Source organism: Podarcis gaigeae, assembly GCF_964106915.1.
Source record: "Podarcis gaigeae genome assembly, chromosome: 12".
Taxonomy (NCBI): Eukaryota; Metazoa; Chordata; class Lepidosauria; order Squamata; family Lacertidae; genus Podarcis; species Podarcis gaigeae.
Window position 1 is genome coordinate 59,127,228 of NC_139688.1, and position 25,966 is coordinate 59,153,193.

The window sequence follows — 25,966 nt, forward strand, 5'->3', positions numbered from 1 at the left end:
TGCTGTGACTGACCCATTGAGGAATGCTTAGCCTATCTCTAAGCATTTTTCCCCAGCCCATCGCAGGTACTCACTTGGTCACACATTCCTTGGATTCAGTGTCATTCTTCAGCTTGTGGTACACCACTGCTCCCACTGCCAAGGGTCCAGCATCACCACAGAGGAAAGTAACCCTTCGTCCATTCAGATTGCGTAGGATCCTCTTCACATAATCCAGGGATCGCTGTAGATGACTTTGTTCTTGCGTCACACGGTACAGCTGAAGGTACAAAAGGGCTATCCCTGGAATCACCAGAAAGAAGAAAAATTAAATGGACTTATTCCCTCTCCTTTGCTGACCCATAGAGTCACAATAGTCCTTTAAAAATAAATAAATGATGACAGGACTTTTTATACCTTTTTGAAACCAGGACTCACTTAGCCACCAAGTACAAGATGGGTCTCACTCTCCTTTTTTGCCTTTTCTTTTTTTCTTGCCCAGAGAAATAGAAAATGATGCTTCTACAGCCCACCTTGAGCACAGCCTGCTACTTGTGGTCTTGATTCACCAGGGAAAGACTAACCTGATCCGACTTATGCTGGCCACTAAACAAACCTTAATTATGGGATGAAATAATACTGCTTAACTCCCATTAAAGACACATGGGATCATCCTGAGCAGTGAGATGCAAGTGCCACTGAATTCAGATAAGTAACTTAAATGAGGTGGGTGTCAGGAGGGAGGGTGCCAACCAGGTCTGACCATTTATTTATTTCTACATTTTGTATTCTACCCCCTAATCACAGAGTGATATCAGCAAAAGTCACAATTGTTAAAATACTACATGAAAACCATCAGTACAATATATTAGAGAATCAAATAGTTCAGAGTGTTCAACTGATACACTTGATCAAATCACAATTCTGTCAATCCCAACTACAAAGGCCGACAACCCCTCAAACCCAGACACAGTGCAGACTGGTCTCCTGGCAAGGGAGATGGATGGCAACCAACCACCACCTGCTCCTCTGACCTGAATTGGTGCTGCACCTGGGCAGACACAGCTGGGTAAGCACAGACCACTGCGCTCATCTGCTCAGGTATCAGTTATACACCCAAAGTTGCCTCCCTCATCTATAATCAAATCACGGAAAATATTTTTTTCTGGCCAGACCTGGCATTTCACACACCCCTCCCCCCCCCCGCGATGGTTGGCTGACCATCAACCCCAGATTCTGGAATATAGCAGGTGGAGCAGAAGGAACAAGGGCTTTGATTTAGCTCTTCGCCTCCCCTCCTTGCCTCTCCTCTTCCTCCCCTTCCTTGGTTGAGACACATCATTCCCTTTTTTAGTCAGAGTCATTTTTCCTTCCGGTCAACCTTCCAAGGGCCATTTGCCAGTAGTTGGTGGAGCCAGAGGCAAAAGTGGGTAGAGCAACAATGTAAATTTTACAATTATACAGTAGGCTAGCTTCTATAAATAAGCCCTGCCCCTCCATCCTCCATCTAGAGTCTAGACAAGCAAGAGGCATTATCAGAGTTCAAGCAATACAGATTCCAGCCAGGCAAAAACACTTTGGATGTGAAGGAGAGCCAGTGAGGGATGTAACCTGGAAAAAGTTCAGGGGGCCAGACACAGATACAGTGAGGGATTTCTGCCCCTGCCCATATGTTTTGCCCCCAGCCTGGTAAGACAGAGTCTAATAAGCAAAATATATTGTATGACATTGTGAACTTTGAATGATTTATATAACAATCTCAATGTCCATCCCTCTTTCTCACCCTTTGAAGATTACAGCAGTACCCTGCTTATCAAACACCTTGGTACTCAAACAACTGCAAACCTGGAAGTGTTCTGGTTTGCAAACATTTTTGGAAGCCGAACATACTCCATTTTGAGTTCCAGTTACAGATAGGTAGCCGTGTTGGTCTGCCATAGTCAAAACAAAAAAATTCCTTCCAGTAGCACCTTAAAGACCAACTAAGTCAGTTCTTGGTATGAGCTTTCGTGTGCATGCACACGAAAGCTCATACCAAGAACTGACTTAGTTGGTCTTTAAGGTGCTACTGGAAGGAATTTTTCCATTTTGAGTGCCACACTTCTGTTTTGAGTGGTACGCTGAGGTCTGTCTGTTTTTGCTATTTATTTTGCGTTTTTGTGACTCTTTTTTGTTTTTGTTTTTTGTAACTGTGTGGAACCCACTGATTGATTGTGTGACTGAAGTACATTGCTTATTGATTTCATTTTATGGATCAATGGTCTGGTTAGTAAAATTCCTGTTAAATTCCTGTTTTAGGGCTTGTTTTTAAAAGTCTGGAATGGATTAATCCGTTTTGCATTACTTTTTATGGGAAAGCGCACTTCAGTTTTGGAATGCTTTGGTTTTGGAATGGACTTCCGGGATGGATTAAGTTTGGGAACCAAAGTACCACTGTACTTCAATAATAATTGTTCTGCATCTTGTATAATAGAAGAAATGCAGCAGAGGTGAATACTGAATCTTGCTGAATTACATTATCTCTGTTGAGGGAAAATGAAAACTTTTTTCTTAGGATTAAATTAGAGGGTTGCATGATATGAGCCTGAGTGTTGGATCTTGACCAGAGGAACGGGTTCAAATCCTCATTCTGCTATGAAGCTCACTAGAGTAGTCTCCCTCTTATCTTATACAATCTTATCAGATGGTTGTGACTATACATTGGATAAGCATATATGTCACTATGAGCTTCAAGGAAAGGCAGGAAAGAAATGTGTGGAAAAAATAAAACATATACAGCTGTTTTTATATTTAACAAACACAAAAACAGTTCTAAAACTTATTTTTCTGTCGTATTTGAGCATTCCTGAATAAAGCCCAAGCCATTCTCCATGGAACTGATATTACTCATCCATCTGTATTGCTATTTTAAGTGGAAGGTTGATTTGTTTTAATTGCCCTAGTGTGAATTAGCAATTAATTCTGTCAATCCCAGTGTCAGAATTCTGTTCTGCTTCTAAAGAAACAGCAAGTGAGAGGCGGCATTTAAAAAAACAACCTTTAGTGCCACACAGCTGCCCCCATTTTTAGGTTTTAAAACAAACCAATCACAAATGTCACCTTTTTGTCATTTCTCCTCCTACAGGACCATCTGGCCAGAACATTCTGAATCCTTCCAAGAGCCATTAAGAAGAAAAGGGGGAAAATACTGAACTCCCATTTCCAGAACTGAATGTGGGCCAATAATCCTCTTTCATATTTAAATCTTCTTAGCAACAAAGCTGGAAGGAACCTGGGGAGCATGCGGTGCAAACATCTATTATAGAATAGGATAATGCATGTATCCGTTGAAGTCCACCTTGATTGCAATATGCCATAAGCACAGAATTGGAATGAACAAGTATCCACATCTACGTACACTTAGTGCAAATTAGCAAATTTTGCACACAGCCAGTACAAATTCACTGACCCCCCCCCCAAAAAAAGCTGTGTTCTGCAACCTGAATAACTATACAAATTAAGCAAATTTGCATCATCTACTTTACATATTTCATGATGGCTATTTTTACAATTCTGAATTATTTATTCCAGTTTGTACATCATGGGGAGGAATAATGAGTTATGCAGAGCACCAAAATCCCGGACCACTGTACATCTTATTCAACCACCATCTGGCTCCTGAGATTTTAGTAGCCACATACTCTACCCAGAGAGGGTTTGCCTGGCAGTCAAAAACTTTCCTCTATAACCAGGTATTTGGTCTTTAGCTTTGTGTGTCCTTTTACAAGTGGGCAGCATGTTTGTTTAACATATTTCTTTCTCCTCTTGGTTTTATTGTATCTATATGTGATTTTTTTGCCTGTTTGTATGGTTGGCTGTAAGTCACATTGGGTTGCTCTGGGCAAGATAAAGCAACTAACAAATTCAATAAATTAAAAAAAATGTTGCTGCCATATGGACTACAAACTTGCATTTTCAAAAAATAAAAATACGAAAGCAAGAATTAATAGGAGATTGAATTCTATGCCCAATATAGCATTCTGTTCTTTAGATTACAAAATAGCGACATGTTGTTGTTTAGTCGTTTAGTCGTGTCCGACTCTTCGTGACCCCATGGACCAGAGAACGCCAGGCACCTCTGTCCTCCACTGCCTCCCGCAGTTTGGTCAAACTCATGCTGGTAACCTCGAAAACACTATCCAACCATCTTGTCCTCTGCCGTCACCTTCTCCTTGTGCCCTCCGTCTTTCCCAACATCAGGGTCTTCTCCAGGGAGTCTTCTCTTCTCATGAGGTGGCCAAAGTACTGGAGCCTCAGCTTCACAATCTGTCCTTCCAGTGAGCACTCAGGGTTGATTTCCTTCAGTATGGAGAGGTTTGATCTTCTTGCAGTCCATGGGACTTTCAAGAGTCTCCTCCAGCACCATAATTCAAAAGCATCAATTCTTCGGCGATCAGCCTTCTTTATGGTCCAGCTCTCACTTCCATACATCACTACTGGGAAAACCATAGCTTTAACTATACGAACCTTTGTTGGCAAGGTGATGTCTCTACTTCTCAAGATGCTGTCTAGGCCTGTCATTGCCCTTCTCCCAAGAAGCAGGCGTCTTTTAATTTCGTGGCTGCTGTCACCATCTGCAGTGATCATTGAGCCCAAGAAAGTAAAATCTCTCACTACCTCCATTTCTTCCCCTTCTATTTGCCAGGAGGTGATGGGACCAGTGGCCATGATCTTCGTTTTTTTGATGTTGAGCTTCAGACCATATGATGAATTTTGCATATAAGTTAAATAAGCAGGGAGACAAAATACAGCCTTGTCGTACTCCTTTCCCAATTTTGAACCAATCAGTTGTTCCATATCCAGTTCTAACTGTAGCTTCTTGTCCCACATAGAGATTTCTCAGGAGACAGATGAGGTGATCTGGCACTCCCATTTCTTTAAGAACTTGCCATAGTTTGCCGTGGTCGACACAGTCAAAGGCTTTTGCATAGTCAATGAAGCAGAAGTAGATGTCTTTCTGGAACTCTCTAGCTTTCTCCATAATCCAGCGCATGTTTGCAATTTGGTCTCTGGTTCCTCTGCCTCTTCTAAATCCAGCTTGCACTTCTGGGAGTTCTCGGTCCACATACTGCTTGAGCCTTCCTTGTAGAATTTTAAGCATAACCTTGCTAGTGTGTGAAATGAGTGCAATTGTGCGGTAGTTGGAGCATTCTTTGGCACTGCCCTTCTTTGGGATTGGGATGTAGACTGATCTTCTCCAATCTTCTGGCCACTGCTGAGTTTTCCAAACTTGCTGGCATATTGAGTGTAGCACCTTAACAGCATCATCTTTTAAAATTTTAAATAGTTCAGCTGGAATACCATCACTTCCACTGGCCTTGTTATTTGCAGTGCTTTCTAAGGCCCATTTGACTTCACTTTCCAGGATGTCTGGCTCAAGGTCAGCAACCACACTACCTGGGGTATACGAGACATCCATTTCTTTCTGGTATAATTCCTCTGTGTATTCTTGCCACCTCTTCTTGATGTCTTCTGCTTCTGTTAGGTCCTTTCCACTTTTGTCCTTTATTATGGAAATCTTTGTACGAAATGTTCCTTTCATATCTCCAGTTTTCTTGAACAGATCTCTGGTTCTTCCCATTCTATTGCTTTCCTCTATTTCTTTGCATTGCTCGTTTAAGAAGGTCTTCTTGTCTCTCCTTGCTATTCTTTGGAAATCTGCATTCAATTTCCTGTATCTTTCACCATCTCCCTCGCATTTTGCTTGCCTTCTCTCCCCCGCTATTTGTAAGGCCTCATTGGACAGCCACTTTGCTTTCTTGCATTTCCTTTTCATTGGGATGGTTTTCGTTGCTGTCTCCTGTATAATGTTACGAGCCTCCATCCATAGTTCTTCAGGCATTCTGTCCACCAAATCTAAATCCTTAAACCTGTTCCTCACTTCCACTGTGTATTCATAAGGGATTTGACTTAGATTGTATCTTACCGGCCCAGGGGTTTTTCCTACTTTCTTCAGTTTAAGCTTGAATTTTGCTATAAGAAGCTGATGATCTGAGCCACAGTCAGCTCCAGGTCTTGTTTTTGCTGACTGTATAGAGCTTCTCCATCTTTGGCTGCAGAGAATACAATCAATCTGATTTCGATGCTGCCCATCTGGTGATGTCCATGTGTAGAGTCGTCTCTTGTGTTGTTGGAAAAGCGTGTTTGTGATGACCAGCTTGTTATCTTGACAGAACTCTATTAGCCTTTGCCCTGCTTCGTTTTGATCTCCAAGGCCAAACTTGCCAGTTGTTCCTTTTATCTCTTGACTCCCTACTTTAGCATTCCAATCCCCTATAATGAGAAGAACATCCTTCTTTGGTGTCACTTCTATAAGGTCTTGTAAGTCTTCATAGAATTGGTCAATTTCAGTTTCTTCAGCACAAGTAGTTGGTGCATAAACTTGGATTACTGTGATGTTAAAAGGTCTGCCTTGGATTCATATCGAGATCATTCTATCATTTTTGAGATTGCATCCCAGTACAGCTTTCGCCACTCTTTTGTTGACTATGAGGGCCACTCCATTTCTTTTACGGGTTTCTTGCCCACAGTAGTAGATATGATGGTCATCCGAACTGAATTCACCCATTCCCGTCCATTTTAGTTCACTGATGCCCAGGATGTCAATATTTATTCTTGCCATCTCATTTTTGACCACCTCCAACTTACCCAGGTTCATGGTTCTTACATTCCAGGTTCCTATGCAATATTTTTCTTTACAGCATTGGACTTTCCTTTCACTTCCAGGCATATCCGCAACTGAGCGTCCTTTCGGCTTTGGCCCAGCCGCTTCATCAGCTCTGGATCTACTTGTACTTGCCCTCCGCTCTTCCCCAGTAGCATGTTGGACGCCTTCCGACCTGAGGGGCTCATCTTCCAGCGTCATATCTTTTATATGCCTGTTGTCTTTGTCCATAGAGTTTTCTTGGCAGGGGTACTGGAGTGGCTTGCCGGTTCCTCCTCCAGGTGGATCACGTTTGGTCAAAACTCTCCACTATGACCTGTTCATCTTGGGTGCCCTGCTCGGCATAGTTCATAGCTTCTCTGAGTTCTTCAAGCCCCTTCGCCACGGCAAGGCAGTGATCCATGAAGGGGAAATAGCGACATACACACTGCCTAATTAAAAGGCTCAATCCACCAATCATCTCATCCAAATGGGTCAATCCACCAGTTAACCTTTTCAAACCCCCCATAAGCATACAAATAATGGTAGAAAGTGTTGGGTAAATTGAAAACTACAAGTGGCACCAGACCAGACCACACACTTCACAGAAGCAGGCCAGGCTATGCTCAAAACAGTAGTAATTGGTGGTGGTGCGTTTTTTTATTTTAAGAATTTGGAAAACAGGATTAATAGTTTTCTTAGGTGACCAAGGAAGAGCTTTCCTGGCCAACTAATTGTTAAGGGCTCTAAGTGGGAAAGTAAGCAGGAAGAAACCTGTAGCAACATGGTCTTCACTTTCTACCTCCAGAGAGTAACTGGGTTGAAAGTGGGAGTACCGTATTTTTCCTTCTATAACACGCAGATTTTTTCTTCTAAAAAGGAAGGGGAAATGTCTGTGCGTGTTATAGAGCGAATGTGTGGTCCCTGGAGCCGAAAAATCATGCAAAAATCAAATCGCGGCGCTGCACGGAGAAGCGAAACCTGAAAAGAAGAAGCGGCTGCTTTCCTGCATTCTGCCTCAGGGTCTTACTGCCCACCCTTCTCTGTTTCGTTGCTGTGTTTGCTGAAACGGAACAAAGAGCAGGGAAAGCCCCTCCCCTCCAGGCAAGCTCCGGTGCTGCTGGGGGAGAGGGAGAGAGAGGGGGGAAGGGAGAGAGAGAGGGGGGAGGGGGAGGGAGAGAGAGAGGGGGGAGGGAGAGAGAGAGGGGGAGGGAGGGAGGGAGGGAGGGAGAGAGAGAGATGGCTGGCTTGGGTGGGGGGAAACTTTTGCCTTTCTTTCCTCCCTCCCGTTAAATCCCTCTCCTGCATTCTTAGCCAGCTGCTTCTCTGCACACCCCTCTAATGTCCCTTCTTTGTTTTTCCTTCGCTCCCCACTTAAAATGTGGTTACAAAGCATGGATCCTCAGGATCTTTGCATTGGGTCACCCCAAATTCACCATCAGATCACATAGCATGTCCATGGCTACAGCCTGCACCAAAAAAATCACGCACCCACTGTTGCCTGGGGCTGCAATGGTGCAAAAATGTGGTTAAAAAGCATGGATCCACAGGGATTCTCAGGATCCTTGCATTGGGTCACCCCAAATTCACCATCAGATCACATAGCATGTCCATGGCTACAGCCTGCACCAAAAAAATCACACACCCACTGTTGCCTGGGGCTGCAATGGTGCAAAAATGTGGTTACAAAGCATGGATCCACAGGGATTTTCAGGATCTTTGCATTGGGTCACCCCAAATTCACCATCAGATCACATAGCATGTCCATGGCTACAGCCTGCCCCCCCAAAATCACGCACCCACTGTTGCCTGGGGCTGCAATGGTGCAAAAATGAGGTTAAAAAGCATGGATCCACAGGGATTCTCAGGATTTTGGCATTGGGTCACCCCAAATTCACCATCAGATCACATAGCATGTCCATGGCTACAACCTGCCCCCCAAAAATCACGCACCCACTGTTGCCTGGGGCTGCAATGGTGCAAAAATGTGGTTAAAAAGCATGGATCCACAGGAATTCTCAGGATTTTGGCATTGGGTCACCCCAAATTCACCATCAGATCACATAGTATGTCCATGGCTACAGCCTGCCCCCCCAAAATCACGCACCCACTGTTGCCTGGGGCTGCAATGGTGCAAAAACGTGGTTACAAACCATGGATCCACATGGATCCTCAGGATCTTTGCACTGGGTCAGCCCAAATTCACCATCAGAGCACATAGCATGTCCATGGCTACAGCCTGCCCCCCAAAAATCACGCACCCACTGTTGCCTGGGGCTGCAATGGTGCAAAAACGTGGTTACAAACCATGGATGCACAGGGATTCTCAGGATTTTTGCATTGGGTCAGCCCAAATTCACCATCAGATCACGTGTCTGTGGCCACAGCATGAAGCACAAAAATGATACATCCACAGTTTCATTCAGAATGTTTTTTTCCTTGTTTTCCTCCTCTAAAAACGATGTGCGTGTTATGGTCAGGTGCGTGTTATAGAGCGAAAAATACGGTACATGCCAGCCCTATAATGCTGTCAAACATTCTGAATGTAGTTTCATGGAAAAGCAGACTAAAATGATGTGAATATACTTATCAATGGAATATCAATGGAAACGAAGCCTGAACCTAGAACCCAGCACTAGATCACAAAGTAAGCTGTTGTATCGGCGAGGATCTTAACAATTCAACTCCAAAAGTAATTCTATGAACTTTGTCAAGAAGTTTGGGTACCTCACCTGTCCAGCCAGTATATGCAGAGCAGTCATGAGGATCTGCAGTCTTCAGCCCTTCTTCCATTTGCTGCAGCAGATCCTTAATTTTAGTTGTGATCCTTTTACTGAAATAAGGGCAGATCTGTAGGGGGGGGGGAAAGATCATTTAAAAACCAACAAAACTCCTAAACAGCTAATTAAGGGTGTTCAACACATGTTTGTGCATAAACAGTGCCACCTCAAGCTATTTTGCTCACCTACAGGAAAATACAACTCTTCCTAGATGCTGAGCATGGTGTGCATGTAGGTATGCACGTGTTTCCTCTTTAAGAGTTATCCTGACTGGTGCCTATTTCCCTTCTTCCATTGGGAAAGGACTAACTCCATTCACTTCTCTAGAGCAGTGGGGCCAACCATTTTTGGCCTGAGAGCCTCATTTGCCCTGGCCAACCCTCTGGTAGTTACAGGCCACGCATGAGTGTGGCCACCACCATCCCCATCTCCCACCTTGGATCTGCCCCTACTCCCCACCCATGAAATGATTTGATTGTGGAAGGGCAATTTAATAATTTAAATCCCCATCAGGGTACCAGGCTGGACAGAGGTTTAAGCCTTTCCACCCAACCTAGTGCTGGGTCTACTTTGGTTATGGGAAGGTGAAGAGAGAGTGCAGGTCCCCTGAACCAATTGTTTACCTCTCTCCTGCAAAATGAGGAGGTAACGGGGCTGCAGTTGGGAAGACAGGGGAAGGCACAGTTGCCTCCACACAATCATAGGCCATGCTGTCCCAAAGCTGTTAACCATTGCTCTCCCTAAATGTAAGCCAGGTGCCTGTAAAATGCTACTGATGTAGGCAAGTGAGTTGGGTCAGCTGCAGATTAATTAAAATCAAGCAGAAATATTCTGGTTTGTGTGGAGTCAAGTTCTAAAATTTCACGAAATACTAGCTTCATTTGGTTATATATCAGGTTTTAATAGAAGATCATTCAATCAGCAAGAAGAGTAAAGAGTGACTGAAATGAAATTCCATCACAAGACTGGGGAAGCTCACAAAGAACCCATTTTCATTCAAACAGAACTAATCATAACTTCACTTGCATAATTATGTCATTAGGGTGGACGTTGGCAAGATGTCTAATAAGGAAGTTAGGTATGGAATGATGCAGGAAAATTAAAAGTCTTCTTTTTAACAAAACACAATTAACCAGGTTAATTCACATTGTACAGTTGTCTCAGTCATGAATATGGGCCCACAGATGTTCTAGCCATGAGAAGTTTTACTAGCCAGACTACTGCTATATATTTGTTAAGTCATCTATGGATTCAAGAGACAAAGAACAAACTATGTTCCATTTTGGAAGAGCTTCCCTGATCAAGAAGCCCATTATCAGAAAATGGACTATTCTATGAGCTACACCTAACTTGTTGTTACAGCACATAAAAACAAGCAAATCAACAAACAACAACCCCACCCATAACTCAAAAAACAGTAATTCCATATAACACATTACTGAGAGGACACCAAAAATGAATGCATGTTTTAAAAGCCCAGGTTCAAGAGGCATGTGTTCCGCAACCAATAGAATTATTGTCATCATCACAAGCACAACTGATTTATTATTCACATTCTAAATTTACACTTAAGATAATCAAAACACACACATACAAACACACACACACATACAAATAAGAGAAGGATAAAACCCCAACAAGTGGACATTTTTGGGAAAGACCCGTTTCTCCAGCTGGGAATGCCTATCAGAACAAATTTATCTTCAACTGTTTCTGGAAACTGCAAGGAAATGGCTCTAGATGCAGTTCTGCAGGGATATTATTGGGGCCATCACCAATGAGTTGCAGGATTCATCCATTTTGACCATCAGCAGATAGCCCTGATGACACCAGAGTGGAGAGTCAGTGTGTTACTGTTGCAAGAGGAATCCATGAAGCACCATGGATGCTTTTCAGCCAGTTACTGTTTCTCAGTTCAATCTACCCCACTGGCTTGTATGGATAGGATGGGGTAACCCTAAATAACACCGCCTGAACTTCATAGCGCAAGGATAGTACTGTACACAGACACAATACATAAATAAATACTGCTGGAAACAATACACAAAATTATTGATCTGATCTGCCAATAAATGGCATAAAGATGTTCCACAAGACAGTGAAGAGTTCCTGTTGTGAAAGTTTATAAACTGTTATGCATAAAGTATGATGCCATTTAAACCACACGTGATTTATCAAAAAGGTAACTCTAAATACGTTACCCGTAAATGTGAATTACAAGCAAGTCTCAAGTGGCCACAAAGCAGCCAAACATCACTATTTTTTTTAAAAAAAATATTTTTATTGCTTTTTAGAAATACAGAAAAAAGAATAAAGAGTAGTTATAAGAAAATAGAATAGAAGAATAACAAATTTCCATATTCTTTTTCCATCCAATCTAAAGGACTTCCCCACATCCTCCAAACCCTGCGTTCCCTGTCTTATAAAGCATCAGCAATTTGTTAACTTATTTCAAAACTTATTGTATCTTCCATTTTATCATGTTCCCTAATTTCAATTTTACTGTAACCCAATTCTTATATGCTTTGTATTAAACACAATAAAGTTGTTTCATTATTTTACCTCTAAATTCTTGTGTCTTAATTTTCATTTCATTAACTTACATTTGCTGAAGCTAGAGTTTCCTGAAAGGTGCATTTTTTAACATTCATACAGCTTATAATGTTTTTTCAAATAGTCCTTAAACTTTTCCCAGTCCTCCTCAATTGTTTCTTCTCCCACGTCTCGAATTCTGCCAGTCATTTCAGCCAATTCCATATAGTCCATCAACTGCGATTGCCATTCCTCCAGCGTGGGTAAATCTTGTGTCTTCCAATATTTTGCGATCAGGATCCTTGCTGCTGTGGTAGCATACATGAAAAAGGTTCTGTCCTTCTTAAGCACTCTCTGGTCCACCATGCCCAGAAGGAAGGCCTCTGGTTTCTTAGGTAAGGTAAATCTCAGTACCTTTTTTAGTTCATTATGGATCATTTCCCAGAAGGCCTTCACTTTCGGGCAGGTCCACCAGAGATGAAAGAATGTCCCTTCCGCCTCTCCACATTTCCAACATTTGTTGTCAGACAGATGATATATCTTAGCTAGCTTGACTGGGGTCATGTACCACCGGTATACCATTTTCATAATATTTTCCTTCAAGGCAGTGCATGCCGTAAATTTCAAACCGGTGTTCCATAACCTTTCCCAGTCTACAAACATAATGTTATGCCCCACATCCTGAGCCCATTTTATCATAGCGGATTTGACTGTCTCGTCCTGTGTATTCCACTTAAGCAGCAAGTTATACATTCTCGAAAGTAGTTTACTTTTTGGCTCTAACAATTCAGTCTCTAGTTTCGATTTTTCCACCTGGAATCCAACTTTTTTATGTATTTTAAATACCTCTTGAATTTGCGCATAGTGCAGCCAGTCTCGTACCTTAGTTTTCAATTTCTCCAAGCTTAGCAACCTCCAATTGTCTCCAATTTTTTCAATTATTTCCCAATATTTAGGCCAATGGGCCTCCATGTTAAGTCTCTTACGTGCCTTGGCCTCCACCGGTGAGAGCCACCTCGGAGTTTTACTCTCCAATAAGTCTTTATATTTTATCCAGACCCTCCAAATTGCTCTTCTGACAATATGGTTTTTAAACAATTTGTGCACTTTAACCTTGTCATACCACAAATATGCATGCCACCCAAACGCATTGTCAAACCCTTCCAGATCTAGGACGTCAGTGTTCTCCAATAAAATCCAATCTTTCAACCAGCAGAAGGCTGCAGATTCATAATATAGCCTCAAGTCTGGCAGGGCAAATCCCCCTCTTTCTTTCGCGTCAGTTAATATTTTAAACTTTATTCGGGGCTTTTTGCCCTGCCAAACAAACTTAGAAATATCCTTCTGCCACTTTCCAAAACATTCCACCTTGTCCACGATCTGTAGGGCCTGAAACAAAAATAACATTTTCGGCAATACATTCATCTTTACAGCAGCTATTCGGCCTAACAAGGAAAGTTTCAATCTTGACCATGTTTCCAAATCTCTTTTGATTTCTGACCAACATTTCTCATAGTTATCTTTAAACAAATTCAAATTTTTGGAGGTCAGGTACACCCCTAGGTATTTTACTTTTTTAACCACATTCAACTCCGTTTCTTTAGAGAACTCATCTGTTTCTGTAACTGTCAATTTTTTTGCTAAAACCTTGGTTTTTTGCTTATTTAACTTAAACCCCGCCACCCGACCAAAATCAGAAATTAATTCTAGCACTCTTTTAGTACTGGAGACTGGTTCCTGAAGTGTTAATACCAAGTCATCTGCAAATGCTTTCAATTTATATTGTTTCACTCCGACCTCAATTCCCTGAACCAACCAGTCCTTTCTAATCATATTTAGCAACACCTCCAGAACTGAGATGAACAATAGGGGGGATAGAGGGCACCCCTGGCGTGTCCCTTTTTCAATTTTAAACTCCTCTGTCACCACATTGTTTACTATCAATTTAGCTTTTTGTTCTGTGTAGATTGCTTCTATACCATTTTCGAACCCCCGCCCCACTCCCATCCCTTCCAAATTTTTCTTCATAAACATCCAAGAAATATTATCAAAGGCCTTCTCTGCATCAATAAAAATTAAAACCGCTCTGGTATTAAGATTTGTTTGTAGAAGTTCCAAAATGTCAATAATGTTTCTTGTGTTATCAAACAAATGCCTACCAGGGAGAAAGCCAGCCTGGTCCTTATGAATCACTTCATTTAGTACTTTTTTAAGTCTACTTGCCAAAATATCGGCAAAAATTTTATAATCCACATTTAGGAGTGAAATGGGGCGGTAATTCTTAAGTTGAGTCTTTTCAGTTTCTAATTTAGGTATCAATGTGATGAAAGCTTCTTTCCACGTTTCCGGTGCCTTCCTTCCCTCCATTATCTGGTTGCAAACCTCCATCAAAGGTTGTATCAAATAGTCCTTTAAAACTTTATAATATTTGGAGGTTAGGCCGTCAGGGCCGGGGGACTTGCCAAGTTGAAGATTTTGAATGGCACTTTCAATTTCTTGTTGTGTAATGTTACAGTTCAGGTTTGTTCTCATTTCCAGGGGTATTTTTTGTAATCCATTAGTTTTAAGAAATTGAAAGCAGCCAAACATCACTAAGTCATCTGAAGACGCCCTCATTAGCTATTCCCACTAACTGGCAATGCTTGCCATTAAATATCATTAGGCTTCAGTTGGCTCCAGGGAATCAGTCTAGAATAAACCTTAATTACATGGAGTGTGCAATGCAACCCACAAACATGACACATACAAACTATTAGTTAGGGTTCATTCATTAATTAGACCCAAGTCTGCGAAGTCCATTCTGTTGCTTGTTTGGGGTTTTTTTGGGGGGCGGCGGAATCATCAGGGTTTGAAGGCAGCTCTTGATTATGCTCTTCAGTCACCTATCATAAGATTGTGACTCAATTTGAGGCTGTCAAAACATTATGATCTTGTGCTGCTCTAGTGATGTGATTAAGTCAAGCAATGGCTTCAGATACAGGGAGGAGCAGCATTTCTCATGCATGCCATTGGATGACTGGCTTGCTTATCCAACTATGGGCAGCTGGAGTAAGGCAATGACAGACTGAGTGCCAGGCCAACAACATCTGGGGACCCAAGGTTGAGAAAGGCTGTCACAGGCAATGGCCTCACAGCTGAGCCAAAATGTATGGCACTGTGACAAATGCATTGCGTTCTCTGTGTCTCCTAAGCTCACCAGTAGGATTCAAAATAGAGCTTCAATGTCTCCTTCAACAAAAACTTGCACACCTCCCTGTGGGTGAAAATGCTCATCATATCCCTTCCAAAACCACTGACCTTGAACAGTTAACTTCAAGAACCTAGGCAAGGGTGGCTGCAAGTTTCATGGGAGCCTTTTCCCAAATGACCTCCACTGAGTTCCAGTTGCCTCAACTGGTGCAGTGACAGGTGGCAGCAGCTGCACTGTTTCTTTGCTCCACTATAGTAACACCGCATGCAAGAGACAATTTAAATGGCTCAGGAAAGGTGTCAGCACAGTGGTGGGTCCTGCCAAGAGGCCAGGGCACCAACAGCTTCCCCACCTACACCCGAGAAGCTGTTAGGGGGGTTAGTTGTTATTCAAGTATTTAGTTTTCTTTTCTTTTCTTCTGCCACCCCAAAGTCAGTTTCAGATTAAGACCTGCAGAATTTGTCAACCAACCAGGGGGTCCAAGCTGGTACTGCAGTCTGTTTAAAAATCCCAAGGTGACAGCCATAATCTGGAGGTTTAGAGGCCTTGGTGGCCGGTGTGGCCAGAGGGCTGTGTTTGGGCTGGCAGGTTACAGGTTCTGCAAGCCCAGAGTTCTGCCTTCCAGAACTAGAAACAGTTGGCAAGAGTCTTTCTTCTAAAACATTCTTCCTTACTGTAAATGAGAAGGACTAAGGCCCTGTACACACCAGCATATAAATGGGCACATATACAGCACAGAATTTAATTTGCCCTGTACACTTTTTTGCACACACAAGCACTTTCAGACAAACTGCCTCTCTCTCTCAAGTGTTTACCAACCACAACGTGGGCAGTGCTTGATGGGATGTATTTGCAGTGTGTTGCTGTCCCTTCCAATTCTATTACTACTTCAAGAACCCAGAGGTTCACTGCAGTGATCTGTGCAGGTATTTGTTTACCTGTGTGTGAGACCAGTATCCTTTTAAAAAAAAATAATTCTGCTATATACCAGACTTGCACAGAACAGCAGGTTTTTAAAATGTGTGTGCTGCACCCACTAAGGAGCACTTCACCAATGAAACATGCAATGATGCTTACACAAAGCATAAAGTTAAAGGTTCATCCTTCTCATTATGATCTCATTATGATTATTTTTAATGTTATTCTTAATTTTTATTCTAATATCCTTCATCTTAATTTTTTCTGTGTGTAATGCAAATGTTACCATTGTTGATTTTAATAAATAATGTTGTTATTTCAAGTTTCAAGGTGTCTTATTTCCAGGGGGACACAGAGTACTTTTTTATTTGGTAGGCCAAATACGGTAAGTTTGGGAGCCTCTGTTCTAGAGTACCATCATGCGGCACTTTTAGCTATTGTTTGGGGGAAAGAATATAGCACCATTGAAAAATTTAGCTGGCTTTGAGCAACTTACACCACCTGAGGTCACTTTCATAACTATTTGGCTACAACCCCATGCTCCAGGGGTTGCCCTCATGTCCTATTCAAGGGACAGGTATTTTACCTAAGATTTCCCAAGAAAAGCTGAACAACTTTGATTTCCTTAAAAAAAGCTCCCCCTCCCCCTTAACAAAAATCCTGGCTCTGCCCATGGTTGCTAAAGCTTTCACCAGTGACCCTGGCGTTTATTTGAATAGTAATTTAGCAACCCTTGTTGCCTTTCACATCACCATCATCTGATTTTGCCTCAAATTGAACGATATTTGTAGAGACCACCACAATTTCATCTTGGTATTAAGACACTGAATTAGGACTAAAAAGACTTTTAAACACTACAGCCAACCAGGCCACGTTTGCCTATGATTTCGCAGATGTAAAACCACATTACCACTTCAGTAGCCACCAAGCAGGGACGCAGGTGGCGCTGTGGGTAAAAGCCTCAGCGCCTAGGGCTTGCCGATCGAAAGGTCGGCGGTTCGAATCCCTGCGGCGGGGTGCGCTCCTGTCGTTCGGTCCCAGCGCCTGCCAACCTAGCAGTTCGAAAGCACCTCCGGGTGCAAGTAGATAAATAGGGACCGCTTACCAGCGGGAAGGTAAACGGTGTTTCCGTGTGCAGCTCTGGCTCTGGCTCTGGCCAGAGCAGCGATGTCACGCTGGCCACGTGACCCAGAAGTGTCTCCGGACAGCGCTGGCCCCTGGCCTCTTGAGTGAGAAGGGCGCACCAACCCCAGAGTCTGGCAAGACTGGCCCGTACGGGCAGGGGTACCTTTACCTTTAGCCACCAAGCTGTTCCTTACAGCTTCCTTGATGGTTAGCAGCCAGACTGCCAGGTCGTCAGCAATCCTTTCATGCCATCCATAGCCTTAGGAATTTCAGCAGGAGTTGGGGGAACCAATTCAACTTTAGCATAGTACCAAAATGTGGCCAGATGAAGCTTTGAGTAAGTGGTAGCAGCAAAAATGAGCTTGGGCCCTTTGGTGGTGACAGCATCACCAGCTTCTGTGCAGCCTGTGCCATCCTGAGAGTGAACGGCAGCTGGAGGAAGACTGGAAATGAGGAGGAGCCGAGGACTGGAGACAAGGAACAGTGAACAAGCCACGCTGGTAACTTCTAAGTGATTTCTGTGAAATGAGAGTGTGTGCTATCTTGTACATTTTCCTTTCTATTGAGGAATGCTCCCTCTTAGAACCATAGAATTGTAGAGTTGGAAGGACCCTGAGGATCACCTAGTCAAACGCCCTGCAATGCAGGAATCTTTTGCCCAACGTGGGGCTCAAACCCACAACCCTGAGGTTTAAGAGTCTCATGTTCCAGATGCAACAGCATCACTGCATGTGTGTATGTAATATCAATATTATGTGATCATAGTTTCAGTGATATATACCAGTATTTATAAATACTTATGGTTGCCCACTATTGCTGAGGTTGAGGTTTGTGGTCCAATTAAGAATTGCTATTAAAATGTGATATTAACAATGTGTCACTGATATGAATTGTGTATTAGTTCATGAGTTTTGAAAAAATGAGTAGAAAGTGCTGCTGCATTGCCCCCCCCCCATGGCAATTAGCCATTCTGTTTTAGCACCTGCAGCCCAGGTTCCAGGAGCCATGTGGTGAATAGATTTTCTACCTCAGTCTCTTAGCACTGGTAATCATAGTAGAAAAACCCAACATGTAACACACATTGGGTGCATATATGCTACCTATCACCATCACACCATGTGTTGAAACGCAACCTAAAACACAGCACTGTGGGGGAAGAGCCTCACTGCCTAACTTTGTCAACCCAGCAGGAATTGCTTCTGAGCAGACATGTGCAGGGAATCCCACAGCGAGTGAGCAGTTATATTTGCACCCAGCTCCTGAAATACTACAGAATGAATACTATTGCCTTATTACCATATTGTTGCAACCTTTCCCAATTCTACATGTCACCATATTCTTCCTTCCAGTCTCAAATTTAACAAGCTTGTGACAGGGTGGAAACAATTCAGGCTGTGGGCAAGAGCCTCACTTGATAGGATGCTCCTCCATACAAATTTATTATTTTCTATGTATTAAATCAAAGATCTCAGTGCTATTCACAGTATACAAATACGGAATAAAAACCACAAAATACAAACAAGAACGAAGCAGAGCAAATCACATTTAAAAGAAAAATGCAGAAAACCAGCTTCCATTCAGAGACAGGGTTGGGCTAGTTTTCTGCGTGAGGCCCTGCTTTCCACGGAGACCCTCTCAGCCCCCCGAGAGGCCCAGCAGAGGCAGCTCGCCGCCCCCCAAGCCCGTACTAAGCCGGCCTGCTTCTTCACGAGGCAGCCGCCAAAGGGGCACGAAAGACCCACAAGCTCGGCAGCCTTTCGTAAAACTCCTCAGGACGGAGCGCAGCGACCCCAAAAGCTCCGCCACTTTCCTCAGGCAGACTCTTCGCGACTTCCGTCAGGGAAAAAGGCTTCGAGGCCCAGAAGAGCCGGGGAGGGGGAGGGGAAAAGGAAGCGGGAAGGCGAGGCGAGGAGTTGGGGGCGGGGAGGGAAGGCGGGCACTAATAAATATGACATAGTAATAGTAATAATAATAATAATAATAATAGGTTAGGCGGGCAATTATTTTGCTTTCACTCTGGACCCATCTCTTTACACGTGGCCCCCAGCGCCCCTTGCAGCCCCCCCGTCTCACCTTGCCGTCGGCGTCGAAGAGCGGGGGGTCTCCGTCTCCGCCGGGCGAGGGCGGGCGGGCGCGCTTCCCCTCGGAGCCGCTGGGCGACGGCGGGGCGCCGCTGGCCGAGGAGGCGGCGGCGGCGGCGGCGGCCCCGTGGGGCTGGAAGTCCGGGAAAGGGTTGGCGAAGGCCCGCTCCTCCATCTCCGCCTCGCCGCCCAGCTGCACCTTCAGCCTCTTGGACATGCCCTCGCCCATCGCGGGGACGCGCCCGCCCCGCCGCTCCCGCGGGAGGAGGCGCCAGAGAGGCGGAGGCGGGGGCTCAGCAGGTGGGGCCGGGGCGAGCCGGGCCCGGGGGCTCAGGGCAGGGGCGCCGCCCCCGCCGGCCCCTCTCCCGCCATGCCGGCTCCAAGCGGGCTCCGCGCCCGCCGCTTCCGAAGAGTCCCGTGGAAGGAGGGCGAGGGCCCAAGCTCCCCCCTCGGGGTCAGTCCCTCAGGAACGGGCCGGGCGGGAAAGGCCGGAGGAGGGCAGCCCCAAAGCCCGCTCTCTCATCTTGCCTCTCTCCCCACCAGCCAGCCAGAGAGAGAGAGAGAGCGATCAGGCCGCCGCTGTCATCCAGCCCCGAGGCTGCCGAGCCGGGCCTTTCCCGCCTGCCGCCCGCCCGCCGCCGAGGGGGCTGGGGGGCTCCAGCTGCATCCTCCTCAGAGCAGGAGCATCAGGACCATCAAGGGGAAGGAGAAGCCGAAGACCAGGCAGTAGACCAGCAGCTCCTTGGGGAGGGAGCGGCGGACCCTCCGGCCCCTCGGAGTCATCGGGAGAGAGGGGCCAGGAGAGGGAGAGGGAGAGCTCGGAAAGGGGGCGCCGGGGGGCCGCCCCTCGCTGCGCACCGCCGCGGCTCCCGGCTGCTCCGCATCCAGATGCGAGCCGGAGCTGCTGTTCAGCTGCCCATCGCGCAGCAGCAGCAGCGCGCCTCTCTCCAGCCGGTCCCCCGAACAGGTGCAAGGAAGAGCTTGGCTGGAGAAGCGGCCCTCGCCTGCCCCGAGCCGCAACGCTTTCCTTGCAGCTTCCGCGCTCCCTTTGGGGGCTGTGAGATGGGCTTGGCCGGCGGGCAGCCCGCCCAGTGCCGGCGAATGAACGCGCCACTCTTGAGTGACACAGGCTCCGGAGGGAGGGCTGGCCAGCTCACTGCATAGACGCGAAGCCTCCACAAAGCGGACACCCCCCCCCATGTAGTGTGCCAGGCCCACGGCCATCAAACAGGTTCTCATCCTTCCTAGAAGTTACCTGGCTGTTTTTATCTTTTATTTTCAAGATATAATAATCAATCTCTTGGTTCTTTCTGGATTGAACGACTGCCCTTCAGGTGGGGGCAGTTGCAGGGGGACTGCAATTGGAAACTGCTGGTCTGCACCAGAGGCTCATGGCTTTCACTTGTGATGTGAATTGATACAAAAGGCGTTTTTCACATTATGTATGAAAATGTCCAATGCCAAAATGTATTTTTAATAACTACTTTTGTTTTTTAAAATGTCCACTGTTAAGGTAAATATCACCCTGTGCTTTTCTGAAGTCACTGTTTGCAATCCCCTTCCCCAGAAAACCCCACACATAGAAACGTACAACATATAAACTCCATGTGTCCCTTGTTTTGCTCCTGACTTGTTGCAGGTTATGGGACCTCTGCTGGGGTTTTGATGTCAGAATATTGTTATGAATTTGGGGGGTCAGTTTGGATTATATCCTGTACCCCTTCCAAATCTGTGATCCTGTGGATGGGTAGACTTTATAACGGCAAGCTTTCCAAACCAGTCCCTTTGGCTTTGGCTGACTAAGCACCACAATTAGCTTAACCAGAGAAGTCGCTCTGTGCCCTCCCCGCTCCCCTAGCTGCAAGGTAGGAGAAGAATAGCCTGAGCTTTGGGTGTGAGCTGAGCTGGAAGCTGAATACACAGAGACATGCTTGCTTTGTGCTAAATTCAAAGCTGTGACTAATGGAGAAGTGTCAGGTCTGCCGCTAGATCCCAGCTCACAGAGGACCAACGCCCGGTGGATGTAATGTACAAAAGTCTTTATTGAAGTTTAGTTTCCATTTCCAAGCTCTGGGCGCGCAGACCCACGTCTTGACGCTAGACCGGCTAAGTCCCCTCTGACTCACTGCTCCACCCACACCAGTTTAAGATTCTAGCCCGGCTCCACCTCTTACGCTGTTCTTTCCTTCGCTGGGTCCTTCTGCCCTCTGGGGTTTCCTCCTTCCTGGACTCCTCTGACGCTGAGCCCCCTGAGTCTTGTCCCTCCCTCCGGCGGGCTTTAGGACCTGGCTCCCTTCCCGGGCTCCCCGCTGTGCCGCGCTCCTGTACATTTGAACTTGGCGCGCGCGCCCAGCCGGTGACTTTCCTTCTGACCGTTTCCCCGCTTCCTGATGTGGGCGTTGCCAAACCTGACTCCTCTCCTCCCTCTGGTGGTGAGGACACTGGTCCCGACTCCTGGGACTCCCCCTCCCCACTGCGCTCTGGTGGAGAAGCTGGTCCTGATTTCCAACTGCTGCTCAGGGACTCCCCGCTGGCCCCTTCCTCCTGGGGCTTCCCCCCTGGAACCCCCCTCGCTCTGGCCACCGGCGCTCCCTTCTGTGAGTCCTCCGATTCGCTAGAGAGGCTTGTGGAATAACTCTGGCCACTGTCACTGCCTGCCCCTCCCTCGTACTCCTCCTCCTCACTCTCTATTTGCTCCCCCTCCTGTGTCTCTCCTTCTGAACCCCTGACAAGAAGTAATATCTTCTGGGGTGCTAATGCTATGAGCCTCTCCATCCTACGCTTGGCTTGTATATATGTGTAAATAAAACCATATATCCTAAAGCCTCCACAGACTCTCAGAAGGCACTGGCAGCCCTGGAGTATTTCTGCTCAAATTGGGGTTGTGTTTTACAATATGGTTACAAAAGTGGGGTGCCATCCCACGCTCTGCAGAGTGGTAGCAAGAATACAGGGGGGTCCAGGCCCTCACCCAGGGTTTGTGCTCCTTTGGAGAATTGAAGTAGCTTTAAGAGAGAGGATTTATTCACATATGTATTATCACCTTTATCCCAGGTGAAGCCCTGGCTTGGAAAGGAAGCTTAGCCTGTATTTTTCCACTGACTGCAGTCTTCCCTTCAATACTCCAAATAATCAAAATCCTACCATTTATTAATTTATTGGGTTTAGGAGGCCCCCCCCAATCTATAACAATATTTTATACTTTATTCCAGTAGTTTTGTGGTCCCAGCAGAAAGCCAGAAAAACAGAATCTTCAATTGTGTTTTAGCAGGCTTCAGAAAATGCTGCAAGCATGGAAAGGAATTAATGCTAAAGTCTTCCATAGAAGTGCTTTTAGCAATGGTGTGATGAATTCACAATGCAATCTACTCAGGATTTAATTCCAAGTAAGTGCATGGCACTGCAACCTTCATTTCATTTTTTTAAAAAATAACTTGGAAACGATGCCTTATGAGGGATGGCTAAGGGAGCTGGGCATGTTTAGCCTGGAGAAGAGGAGGTTAAGGGGTGATATGATAGCCATGTTCAAATATATAAAAGGATGTCACACAGAGGAGGGAGAAAGGTTGTTTTCTGCTGCTCCAGAGAAGCGGACACGGAGCAATGGATCCAAACTACAAGAAAGAAGATTCCACCTAAACATTAGGAAGAACTTCCTGACAGTAAGAGCTGTTCGACAGTGGAATTTGCTGCCAAGGAGTGTGGTGGAGTCTCCTTCTTTGGAGGTCTTTAAGCAGAGGCTTGACAACCATATGTCAGGAGTGCTCTGATGGTGTTTCTTGCTTGGCAGGGGGTTGGACTCAATGGCCCTTGTGGTCTCTTCCAACTCTATGATTCTATGATTCTATGAACTTCAAGATGTACAGAGGCACATAGGTAAAGGTACCCCTGCCCGTACGGGCCAGTCTTGCCAGACTCTGGGGTTGTGCGCCCATCTCACTCAAGAGGCCAGGGGCCAGCGCTGTCCGAAGACACTTCCGGGTCACGTGGCCAGCGTGACATTGCTGCTCTGGCGAGCCAGAGCTGCACACGGAAACGCCGTTTACCTTCCTGCTAGAAAGCGGTCCCTATTTATCTACTTGCACCCGGAGGTGCTTTCGAACTGCTAGGTTGGCAGGCGCTGGGACCGAGCAACAGGAGCGCACCCCGCCGCAGGGATTCGAACCGCCGACCTTTCGATCGGCAAGCCCTAGGTGCTGAGGCTTTTACCCACAGCGCCACCCGCGTCCCATGTACAGAGGCACATAGTCATGATCAAATATATTGGTTCATGTTGCCCCCTTCACATGGTGAGCTCCCTTGTGAAGGGGGAGTTCTGGAGATTTGTGGTAATATGTACAGAGCAGCAAAGAAACAGACCATGCTCCTCTGTAAAGCCAGGATGTCAAATGTGAATGGCTTTGAGGGACAAACCACTCCAGCTGATTCCCAAGAGCCCAAACACTTTTGCTGAAAATAACCATCAGAATAATTCTCCCTGTCCCGTTGCAGAGTGCCACCTTTCCCTATTCTGACTCTCCAGATCCTACGACCAGCTCCAGCACACCAGGCCAGAGTGCCTCCTTGCTGCTCCTGGTTCATGGGGCTCACCCCCTTTGTCCATCTCGTGGCCCCAAAGGACTTCTACATACGGGAAGAGATTGCTTCCCAATCCTGCCAGAATAAATATTCCTATCATTCAAATCTCCACCTTTGTCAAGAATCCCCAGACTCACTTGACTACACTGCAAGTCCATGTGTGCCTGTTTCTCTTATCTTTACACTGCCACCAGTTCTCAGGATGCTCCAAAATGTCCTAGTCTTGAAGGACAAGAAGGACTCCACCACCAATAAACACAATTCCAGTCATATTCATATTGAGGCCATGATTGTCATGATGGCCATCAGTCATGTATGAGCCAGTTAAGATTACTGAATTGCAGGGGTTGGACTAGATGGTTTTCAGGGTCCCTTCCAATTCTATGATTTCCCTATGTCTTATGAGCATAATATATATATTTATAGGTTTCTGTTTTTCTTTCCAAGACCCTGACTTGGCTTTGTAAAGTCCAGAGAAATTCTTGTGCTATAACTGCCTGTCATAATCAAGAATGATCATTCTGTCAAGAAGCCTGCTGATGTCCGGGAAGTTAATTGCTTTTTTCTGGCATTCCTCTAGACTTGGGAGAGAAGGAGCAGCTGCTGGCCTTATCTCGGCATGCTAATAGGAAATGATAAGCCTGAGTTGCGCTTGCTGAACTTCATGAGACAGCTTTCTGCCCTTGCTATTTCAGTCAACTTGGGTTTCAAGTTCACCATAATGAGGAATAGCACAAATAATAACAACATCCAATGAGGCTTTTAAATTTTATCATTTTTGCATTTTGTACAACGTTGGAAAAGCTGGCAAGCTGAGGGCAATGAAGCAGGTAGGAAAGATGGCTGGAACTCACTCTGAGTCTGAACATTAGTAAGAACACACTGGGCTTGCTTAATGACAGCAGTGATAGCAAAGAAGGTTTTTGGCTGGGATTGGGAAAACGTAAAATGATAAATCATTCTCTGGCACTATCACATCCTCTAAGTGACATCCAGTAGAGCTTTTCCAGGTGGTTTGGGGTCTTGTGCAATCTTGCCCATCTGCAGATGTTAAGTTACTCTCGGAGAAACACATTGTTACAGGATGGATGGTGGTTAATGGATTGAGGTTGAATTCTGACAAGACAGTAGTACTTTTCTGGGGGACAGTGGGTCCTGACTGGGGTAACTGTGCCCCTAAAGGACCAGGTGTGCAGCCTAGGGGGTCATTTTGGACTCACAGCTGTCTATGGAGGCACAGGTCAATTCTGTGTCCAGGGCAGCTGTCTATCAGCTCCATCTGGTACATTGGCTGAGACCCTACTTCCCAGAGACTGTCTCACCAGAGTGGTAATCTGCCGCTTGGATTACTGCAATATGCTCTACGTGGGGCCACCTTTGAAGGTTACTCAGAAACTACAGCTAATACAGAATGCAGCAGTTAGACTGATGACTGGGAGCAGCTGTCAGGTCCATATACCACCAGTCCTAAAGGATTCCAGTATCTTTCCGAGCACAATTCAAAGTGATGGTGCTGGCCTTTAAAGCCCTAAATGGCCTTGGCCCTGCATACCTGAAGGAGCTTCACCACTTCTAATGTCCAGTCTGGACACTGAGGTCCAGCTCGAGGACCTTCTGGTTGTGTCCTCACTGCAAGAAGTGACGTTACAGGGGACCAGGCAGAGGGCCTTCTTGGAATGCCCTCCTGTCAGATTTCTAATAAACAACTATTTTGACTTTTAGAAGGCATCTCAAGGGAAGTTTTTAATGGTTGATGCTTTATTGTGTTTTATATTTTGTTGTGAGCCACCCAGAGTGGCTGGGGCAACTCAGTCAAATGGGCAGCATATAACTAATAAAATTGTTGTTGTTTATTAAACATGTTGAGGCTCACATTGCTCACATCCATTGCAACACACACACCACACCACCATTCAGCTGCTGCTTCTGATGAGTCTATGGAAGTGTCCTGATCACTCACAGATCCAGAAGTGGTGGATGACTTCCAGTTGTTGCAGCCTGATAATGTGGACAAGATGCTTGGACGAGGAAGGCCCACCACATGTGCACTTGTTCCTCATGGAGTACTTGGTAAATACCCCCTTGAGCGAGAGGGATGCTC

At 45.5% G+C, this 25,966-nt stretch overlaps 1 protein-coding gene and 1 long non-coding RNA gene across 2 annotated transcripts in view; one reads left to right on the forward strand and one right to left on the reverse strand.

Annotated features, from left to right (window-relative positions):
* The window catches only part of LANCL2 (LanC like glutathione S-transferase 2), a 32,767-nt gene extending 13,224 nt beyond the window's left edge, over positions 1-19,543 (reverse strand). Inside the window, exons 1-3 of the mRNA XM_083706366.1 lie at positions 19,280-19,543; positions 9,394-9,511; positions 75-282 (exon numbers count right to left, since the gene is read on the reverse strand). Of these exons, the coding sequence (XP_083562492.1) occupies positions 75-282; positions 9,394-9,511; positions 19,280-19,516 (563 nt within the window). The 5' untranslated portion in view covers positions 19,517-19,543. The remainder of the gene's footprint in view (positions 1-74; positions 283-9,393; positions 9,512-19,279) is intronic.
* Positions 19,544-23,759: 4,216 nt separating this feature from the next.
* On the forward strand, positions 23,760-25,723 carry LOC310828612. Its single transcript, XR_014557034.1, has 2 exons — positions 23,760-24,919; positions 25,359-25,723. It is a non-coding gene; the product is annotated as an uncharacterized lncRNA (long non-coding RNA).
* Positions 25,724-25,966: the final 243 nt, after the last annotated feature.